Below are 10,202 nucleotides of genomic sequence, written 5' to 3' on the forward strand. Positions count from 1 at the left end.
CTACCCTCTTCTTTTTTTTCTTTTTGTCATGTTTCCTCCCCCCCACCCAGACTCTAAGGGTGAGTGGGTGAATCTAATGGTTTACTTTATACCAAAAGGTATATGGTTCACTGAATATCAAAATTATTACTTATGATATTTTGGACGGCCCAACATTGTATTGAGTTATCCCTTTTTGTTTTTCCTTTTGTTTTTTTCTTTTCTTTACTCTCTTGCTCTTTCACGTATATCTTAGGACCTATATGATCTACGATAGACTCATTCAAAATACTCTAAATAATATTCTGCCTACTATGTTACACTGTTACAGCCCGGTCTTTTGCTAGCTCATTGACTGTGACAACTGGATCTAGATGTATCCCTTACACTTTAAACCTATACGTCCTCATTTACCTATCTTGCATATGTTATGTTTATGCTGTAAAATTTCGATTTATAAATAAAAGAATAAAAAAAAATGTGCTTATTCATAAGATCCTTATCAGTAAGTATGTTTAGTTTCAAATGTGCCAAGGCCTTTTGTTGTTGTTATTGAGTTTTATGTGCCCTTTTTTGTTAAACACCTATTTTTTTATTATAGATACACATAGGCATAGTTATCCTTTTAACAGAGGAAATGTAATTGATTATTGCTTTCCTGTGTATCTGTAGTCCAGTCCTGTTGCTGCCATCTTGGCCTTCTACAGACACAGTTTCCAAAGCAGCAGCAATAGCCAAGTCATAAATAGGTGTGGGCTAAAAATAAGGCCTGTGATCTAGTGGTGTATACAGGGTTAACTACGCAAAATGATTCAAATGTAAATTGAGTCATAGAAATACATTTAAAAGCCGCAATATGAAATACCAATGGCCTGTCCTTCTATGAGACTCCCAATGGACAATGAGAATTTTTACAAGCAGAATAAGGAAAATGCACTGAAGATAGAAAACCACACAGCCACCTGAGACCCAGCACAACCTCCTAAGACCCGCACAGCTCACCTGAGACCCCTCACAACCTCCTAAGACCCTGCACAGCCCACCTGAGACCCTACACAGCCCACCTGAGACCCTGTACAGCCCATCTGAGACCCTGCACCGCCCCCCTTAGACCCTGCACAGCCCACCTCAGACCCTGCACAGCCCACTCATACCAGTGAAAATGCCCCAATACTAAGTGCCAATACTGACCCTTTAAATATTTAAACTGAAGCTGGCACTGTAAACAGGTGCTGCGCTTAAAAGGAAGACTGCAGAGTCCACAGCGAGCCTCCTGACACCCTCCACAGCCCACCTGAGACCGCACACAGCCACCTGAGACTCTGCACAGCCCTCTTAAGACCCTGCACAACGTTCCTGAGACCCGACACAGCCCTCCTGAGACCCGGCACAGCCCTCCTAAGATCCTCCGCTGGAGACATCAGGCCGGCACCCCAGAGCAGCACAGAGTAGTAGCTTCACATGATTCTGCAATGATGTATAATACATTGCTGGGATTTGTAGCCCTTAATAGCTGGTTAAGATTTGGCAATGCTTGATAATGAATTGCTGGGATTTGTAGTCCTCTCTAGCTGATGGTATTATTCTGCATTGCTGTAAGAAATGTACCATCATTTCCTGTTCCGCTGACAAGATTTTACCAGACAGGAAGCAAGGATTTCTTTCTAAAAGCAGCACAAACAGAATTAAAAAAATGAAAATGCTTTTCTTTAGCTTTAGCAGAGCCCAGAAAAGTAGTAAAAACCCAACAGCAGTTCTAATCCCGTTACCTCTATTCAAAACTAGAAAAAAAGGTTTTGGCTTGACATACATGTTAAGAAGTAACTGCATTACTACTACCTTTCTAGTCTGTACTCATTAACCCTGCTGAACCCTACACTAACTAATACAGACCTTTGGCCAGTGTTGCAATCACAATGTAACTAAAATCCCTGCCCAGTCAGATTGTAACCTATACATAAATAGCCCCAGCCAAGCTGAATACGCACTGCTTCTCAGCAGCAAATCTCTCTGCACTTTTTCTATGTCACTATTTGCTCTGAAAACAACCTTTCCTCTACTTTTATAGAAAATACTCCTGAATAAACAGAGCAAGGTCTAAAATTCAGCCTGGCTACAAGGTACCTTATCAGATATGAAACATTTAATAAAATACATAAAACTTAAAATGTGAAATTAACTCAAAATTACAGTTTGGTTTATTAATTTTCCATGAATTAATGAAAAAGCATTAATCAATTAATTAAATGAATTCATTAAATGAAATTAATGAAAAAGCAAACATTTCGGTAATTTATTGGTTCTAATGACATATCTAAATGTCCAGGTGGTATATTGGAGACGAAGGGGCTTATTCATAAAGCTGCCGAGTGAATAACCCAGCCGAAGTGAACAGAGCCTTCTTCAGCCGAACATGCTCTGCATGTTCGGGTGAGCCGAAGTGCAGAGGGACTTCGACTCAGAGGGTGCAGAGGGACTTCAACTCAGCCGATCCAACATCTGGATTGGCTGAGCCAAAGCTCCAGCAGCTCACTCGCTGCCGTTCGCCCCTACTCTCATTAGGGGCCAAACGGCAGTGAGTGAATAGCCGAATGCCACCCAGCGGCATTCAGCTCGGCTATACTGCTTAGTACCTCCAAGGTACTGAGCAGAATAGAAAATAAGTGAAAAGAATGAAAAAAAAATTGAGTGGAGCTAGTGGTGACAGCTAGCTCTGCCCAACTGTTTCTTAGTGGCCGGCACCTGCCAGAATCTTCTAGCAGGTCCCGGCCAATGAACAACAACTGGGCAGGGCTGGCCCCGATGTCACGGTCGGCTCCATTTGTTATTGTTTAATGACAGCGTCCCTAGGTCATTTGGGGACGCTGATCTGTCATTACAACTCGGCGGAGCAAGCCGTGAGATCACGGCAGGCTCTGCCCAGCTGTCATTTACGTGAAGAAGGGTCGGCTTCGGTCAACCGTTCTCCACGCTTCGGATGTCACTAAGGCTCAGCTGAGCCAAAGCATATACATTCTGCTCGCCTGAGTCGCTCGCCAGCCTTCGGCTACTGTACGAGCTATAGGGAATAGACCGTACAGCAGCCCTTCGGTTTGACTGAACCGAAGGGCAGAGGCGGCCGAAGAGAGCCGCAGGATCAGCCAAAGCTACGGCTGGATCCTTTGGCTCTTTAGTGAATAACCCCCTAAATGGTTTTCGGTATTAAAGCTGACGCCATTTACAATAATCTACAAAAGAATATTGCTACCAAATTGCAATTTTGTTTGTTTTAGATTGCACAAGAAAGGCTTAGAACTGCTGCCAGGACTTTATTTCTCCACTGTGTCTCTACTGAGGAGATTGGCCATAACTATTTGTCCTGGTGACCATTGAGAAATAAAGATAAAAAATTGATTTTCTGGCTGTTTCCAGCACAAGAATAGGGAAGATATCTTCTGATATGGTCACCTGTTCCAGTGGCAGATGTAAAAGGTGGGATTTGCCCTCAATCTGGGGAAATTACCATTTGCTTCCTTGGTGTTTCTGACACAAGTAGAAAGGGAGTGAGGCAGAATCTGAGGGCACAGACAGAAATCTGACGTATGCTTTATACTTCCAGCAATCTAAAAAGCTGCATAGCAAAGGTATGTAAAGTAAATATCAAAGAGTTAATATCTGCAACATTTCTTGATAGTTTAAATATGTATTTCCATATGTTATGAACACTTCTTACTCAAATAACTTTTTTTTAGCTCAGGTTACTGTCCAGGTGAAGCTGAAGGGCACGCTATAAAAACAAATGCAGCTATGTATTAAATTTAAAAAATTGTTACGCATCTAATGTAAGTACTTACACTTATCTTGGTATCAGCTTCTTGTAATCCCCTGTACAGTATAACCAGTATAGTGAGGGGCATCACTAGCTCTCAGAGAACATGCTGATAGGATGGGAAAGCAGAGGGAGCAGATATGATTGACTCATGGTCAAATTAGTTGGCTGATGGTGTGTCACAGTGGAGGCTGAAAATTTAGCTATGCTGCCTGGTCTGAATAACAAGACTACAGAATTTTAAGTCTTTGGGTAGGTAAAGCAGACTCCTTACACATCAATCAGTCATAATATGGCCAGCTGCCTAATATTGAGTAGGTCCCCCTTTTGCTGCCAAAACAGCCCTGACCTGTCAAGGCACGGACTCCATTAGACCTCTGAAGGGTTGCTGTGGTATCTGGCACCGAGACTCCAGTAGCAGATCCTTTAAGTCCTTTAAGTGGTGAGGTGCAATTGTATTAAGAACTGGAGAATATGGAGGCTGAGTCAATACCTCAAACTCATTGCTGTGTTCCTCAAAACTATTCTTGAACCATTTTGCAGTGTGACAGGGCACATTATCCTGCAGGGAATACTGTTTCCATGAAGGGGTATTCTTGGTCAGCAACAATGTTAAGATAGGTGGTACATGTCAAAGTAACATCCACATGACTGGCAGGACCCAAGGTTTCCCAGCAGAATATTGCCCAAAGCTTCACACTGCCTCCGCCAGCTTGCCTTCTTCCCATACTGCATCCTGGTGCCATCTCTTCCCCAGGCAAGCGACACAAATGCACACGGCCATCCACATGATATAAAAGAAAACGTGATTCATCAGACCAGGCCACCTTCTTCCATTGCTCTGTGATCTAGTTCTGATGCTCACGTGCCCATTGTGCTTTTGGCAGTGGATAAGGGTCAGCATGGGCACCCTGACCAGTCTGTGGCTACACAGCCCTATGCTCAACACTCTAGGATGGGCTGTATGTTCAGACACCTTTCTATCAGAATCAGCATTAACATTTTTAGCAATTTGAGCTACAGTAGCTCTTCTATTGGATCGGAATACACGGGCCAGCCTTCACTCCCCATGTGTATAAATGAGCCTTTGGCCGACCATGACCCTTTTGGACCACTTTTGGTAGGTCCTGACCAACTACTTCCAGGGGCCATTGTAATGAGATAATCAGTATTATTCACTTCACCTCTCAGTAGTCATAATGTTATGGCGCATTGGTGTATACAGTATATATTGGTTGGGTAAATATGATATAGTGCATATAAATATTTTGTATATTCACTACAAACTAACAGGGGTAACTCTAGGCTCCTTTTTGCATATTCTAAGCTATGTTTAGCTGCTTTGGTAAAAGAAGTGACTCATCCACTATACAAAGTTTCAGTTCGAGAGAATGAGGTGTGCTCTTTCTAACAAATATTCCTTATGCTATGTGAATCCAGTCTCATGGGTACAACATATCTTAAATGTGTATTTGTAGAACATTCCATGTACATAGTAAACAAAAACACAAAACAGCCTTATACAGGTGAAACTCAAATAATTAGAATATCGTGCAAAAGTAATTGCAGTAAGTGCTGCAAAAGGGGCCCAAAGCAAGTACTGAGTACATATGCATGCTTGTACTTTTCAGAGGTCCAATATTGTTCTATGTACAATCCTTGTTTTATTGATTGCATGTAATAATCTACTTTTTTGAGGTTGTGGATTTGGGGTTCTTGGGGTTTTCATGAGCTGTAAGCCATAATCATCACAATTATGACAAATCACGGCTTGAATTATCTTGCTTTGCATGTAATGAGTCTATCTCATATATTAGTTTCACCTTTTAAGTTGCATTAGTGAAATAAATTAACTTTGCACGATATTCTAATTATTCGAGTTTCACCTGTATGTCTTTATGTTTGATTATCTGCCTCTTACACCATTGTATGTGATTTTGTTTCAAGGGCAGAAAAATGCTGCCCTTGAAAGACAGCATAGAGCCTTTAAAACAGACCAGTAAAGATATTAAATACTTACTACTTACATCAAGTTCCACTTTAGATTCAGTAAGCCGATCATGATCAGCACAGTCAATGAGAAACACAATGCCGTTAATGGCAGGGAGGTAGTTTTTCCATACTCTGCGTGCTAAATGAAGACGCAAAATAGTATAATAAGATAAAGTAGCATAACTAGTGGGCTGACAATTTTCTAGTGCTGCTTAGGTAGGTGTCTTCACCTTTTGTGTAAAAAGGAGTAGTATTACATTTGAAAATATCAAAAGTACTTGCTACAGAGCAAAAAAGTTTTCCAATCTACTGGAAAATGTTTTTCTCATTACATATAGAGAACAAATCTTTTACTGTGCATCAGCCATATTAGCATATTAGCCAAGTCAAGGAAAAAAGTCATAAAAGCCCCTGGCTGGGACTGGGAAGGGGGAGTATCATGCTTATGGACAACATTGCCTTGGGTAGCAAAACTACTTTTTCTACCAACCCACTGCTGATAAAAATCAAAATTTCTCTCTTCTTCAATCACATAGACAGAGAACTTCTCTGGAGCTCTCTGGATTTCTTTTTTTTTTTTACTGAAAAAAGAATAGATTGTTTCTTCTAACCCAGTAAAAAATATAAAATGTACATAAATGGCATATTAGCCGCAATGACACCCTACATATCTGAAATGCTGTTTAATGAAATAGCTTACCTTGTGCATGTCCACCTAAATCAAATGTAGTGAACGTCATCCCAGCAATTGTCAATTCTTCTGATGCTAAATAAAATAATAAGTGCACATTATTAGAAAAATGGGCAACTTCACATGACAGAGTAAGGAAATGTGCTAGTAAATTTGAAAACTGATGGGTTGTCTTTTTTTTTACTTTTTATGTCTATAATCTGTAGACAGATATCTATAAAGTATGACTAGATTAACTATTGTAACTGTTGATCTGGAATCTACTGCCACGACTAGCGATGGTCCGCCGGTTCGGTTCTAACATGAGTTCGAATCGAACATCGGCCGTTCGAGCGGTCGCCGAACGCCGAACTTTATGGGATGTTAACGATCTGTTCGACCGCGCAACATCCCATACTGCAAAGAGCCCTCCGAAGCTCTAATTGGTTAAAGACCTGCACCTGACCACAGGTCAGGTGCAAGACTTTGCCCAATCAGGGCTCAGTACTCATTTGGAGCCATGATTGGGCAAAGTCATGATGACTCTGCCAATCATGTTTGGCTTATCAGATGCCGGCAAACTACACAATTGGGCGGAGCTAGCTGTCACCGCTAGCTCCGCCCCATTGTTGATGTTTTGCCGGCATCTGTTAAAATGCCATTAAGCGGCGGGAGTCGGCAGGGAGCCAACGGGACGGCGGCCCGGCGGCCCGGCGAATAAAAAAAGATTATTTCTATTTATTTTGTATTGTTTTTTATTTCGTCGTCATCTTGGACAACGCTGGACCATGGATTACATCGGTGGATCCATTTTTGGGGTTTTTAAAAAAATAAAAGACTTGTCAAAAACATGTCTTTTGTTTTGTTTTTTTTTCAATTAAAGGATTTTATCAAAAGTCTGGACTTTTACATAACTATTTTATTTAACCCTTTATGAATGGGCTCGAGCTGCCGATGTTCGATTCGAACTCATGTTTGAGCCGAACCGGCGGACCATCCCTAGTCGTGGCAGTAGATTCCAGGTACAAGTACCCCATACTAATTCACAAGGGAGGGGGGCGGCATCTGGGTGCCCCCTTAATTGAAGGGGTACCCCAAAGCAAATAAGCCCCCTTGCCCGCAGACCCCCACAACCACCGGGTCAGGGTTGTGGGGAGACAAGGCCCTTGTCCCCATTGGCACAGGGGCACCCTCCCAGTGCTGAGGGCATGTGGACTGGTGTGGGAGGGAGGGGGGGCGCTCACTCGTCCCCCCCCCTTTCCGGCCCTGCCAGGCCTATGCTCAGATTAAGGGTCTGGTATGGAATTTTAGGGGGACTTTAAAGGGAAACCCCACACACTTTTTTTTGTTTGTTTTTTACATGGGGTCCCTCCTCACGATTCCTACCAGACCTTAAGGGCCTGGTATGACTTTGAGGGGAAACCCCACACACTTTTTTTTACATGGGGTTCCTCCTAAATATTCATACCAGACTTTAAGGGCCTGGTATGACTTTGAGGGGGAACCCCACACACTTTCTTTGTTTTTTTTTACTCGGGGTCCCTCCTAACATTCCTACCAGACGTAAAGGGTCTGGTATTGTTTGGGAGGGGGAACTGCACACTTTAAGAGTAAAAAAAAAAAGTAATTTTTTTTTTTTTTTTTTTTTTGTGGTGAGTTAAGGGGACCCCCAAGTCACGATATTTGAAGGAATTTTTCATTTTTATTCTTACCCTTTCAGTGATGTTAAAATCACTGCTCCTTTAAAAACTGTATTTTTTTTGTTTGTTTTTTTAATTGATTCCTGTCCCCCTGTGCACTACCCAGACCCCCATACACCTTTTATGGCCAATAACTTGCATATAAGCACTCTTAAAGGGGACAATCATTTTTGAAAGTTCGACCCCCATTGACTTGCCGAACACGGGGGTGTTCGGCCCATCACTAGCCACGACCAGTGTCTAATTGGTATAGTACATGTTAAACTAATATCATTACCAAAAGAACAGCTTTCCTACCAAGCAAGGATATAGGATTGTCTAGGAATTTTGTAAGATACAGAGGCACATCAAGGCTGAAACGTGTCACAATGCACGAACCCTATCGTGCAGCTGGAAAAGGACAAATGGAACTACATACAACTGTTGCACAAGGGTAAAGTACTCAAGGTGCAAGGCATGCTGTGGAACATCCAAGACAGGTATTATTTAGAACTTGCTTCACCTCATGGGCACTGGTATAGTACAAGTGTTTGTGGGTTTGTGTTGTCTGTTGGTGGAGAAGCCTAAATAAGTCCTGGCCTTGGTGCTGCTGGATTAGCTCCCTATTCCAATAATTTTGCTACTGATGATGATACATTAAGCGGGTAGTCATAGGTTACAACACACTAGATGGTTAGATTTAAAAGAACATCTAAAATTGTTTGCAAACAGTTTAACAATATTTAATAACATTATTATTATTATTATTATTATCATATAGTGCCAACAGCTTGCACAGCAGGCAATATAAGGAAGCTATTACTGATACAATTCAAGACAAGATGGATAGGAGGGCCCTGCCCATGAGAGCTTACTATCTAAAATATATTGTTTTAACCTTGCGCTCCTCCACCTTCCATTTGAGGATGCCCCACAGATGCTATGTGGGGCATCTCAGCTTCTTTAGCAAGGCGGTGGTCGTCTTGGAGGTGTGTTCGGGGTCGTTATCATGTTGGAATACTGCCCTGCGGCCCAGTCTCCGAAGGGAGGGGATCATGCTCTGCTTCAGTATGTCACAGTACATGTTGACATTTATGGTTCCCTCATTGAACTGTAGCTGCCCAGTGCCGGCAGCACTCATGCAGCCCCAGACCATGACACTCCCACCACCATGCTTGACTGTAGGCAAGACACACTTGTCTTTGTACTCCTCACCTGGTTGCTGCCACATACGCTTGACACCATCTGAACCAAATAAGTTTATCTTGGTCTTATCAGACCACAGGACATGGTTCCAGTAACCCATGTCCGTAGTCTGCTTGTCTTCAGCAAACCGTTTGCGGGCTTTCTTGTGCATCATCTTTAGAAGAGGCTTCCGTCTGGGACCATAGCCATGCAGACCAAATTGATGCAGTGTGCGGCGTATGGTCTGAGCACTGACAGGCTGACCCCCCACCCCTTCAACCTCTGCAGCAATGCTGGCAGTACTCAAACGTCTATTTCCCAAAGACAACCTCTGGATATGACGCTGAGTACATGCACTCAACTTCTTTGGTCGACCATGGCGAGGCCTGTTCTGAGTGGAACCTGTCCTGTTAAACCGCTGTATGGTCTTGGCCACCGTGCTGCAGTTCAGTTTCAGGGTCTTGGCAATCTTCTTATAGCCTAGGCCATCTTTATGTAGAGCAACAATTCTTTTTTTCAGATCCTCAGAGAGTTCTTTGCCATGAGGTGCCATGTTGAACTTCCAGTGAGCAGTATGAAAATTACACACCAAATTTAACACACCTGCTCCCCATTCACACCTGAGACCTTGTAACACTAACGAGTCACATGATACCGGGGAGGGAAAATGGCTAATTGGGCCCAATTTGGACATTTTCACTTAGGGATGCACTCATTTTTGTTGCCAGCTGTTTAAACATTAATGGCTGTGTGTTGAGTTATTTTGAGGGGACAGCAAATGTACACTGATATATAAGCTGTACTATCACTGCTTTACATTGTAGCAAAGTGTCACATAAATTTCTTTTGTGTCGTCACATGAAATTATATACTAAAATATTTACAAAAA

General features: G+C 42.4%; 1 protein-coding gene across 3 annotated transcripts in view; it reads right to left on the reverse strand.

Annotated features, from left to right (window-relative positions):
• SAR1B (secretion associated Ras related GTPase 1B) overlaps positions 1 to 10,202 on the reverse strand; it is a 114,336-nt gene that overhangs the window by 52,789 nt on the left and 51,345 nt on the right. For all 3 annotated transcript variants that reach the window (XM_018569955.1, XM_018569956.1, XM_018569957.1), the window contains 2 exons: positions 6,480 to 6,545; positions 5,815 to 5,918 (listed from right to left, as the gene is read on the reverse strand). In XM_018569955.1, the coding sequence (XP_018425457.1) occupies positions 5,815 to 5,918; positions 6,480 to 6,545 (170 nt within the window). The remainder of the gene's footprint in view (positions 1 to 5,814; positions 5,919 to 6,479; positions 6,546 to 10,202) is intronic.

This window comes from Nanorana parkeri, unplaced genomic scaffold, assembly GCF_000935625.1.
Source record: "Nanorana parkeri isolate BGI_ZX_2015 unplaced genomic scaffold, ASM93562v1 scaffold1433, whole genome shotgun sequence".
NCBI lineage: Eukaryota > Metazoa > Chordata > Amphibia > Anura > Dicroglossidae > Nanorana > Nanorana parkeri.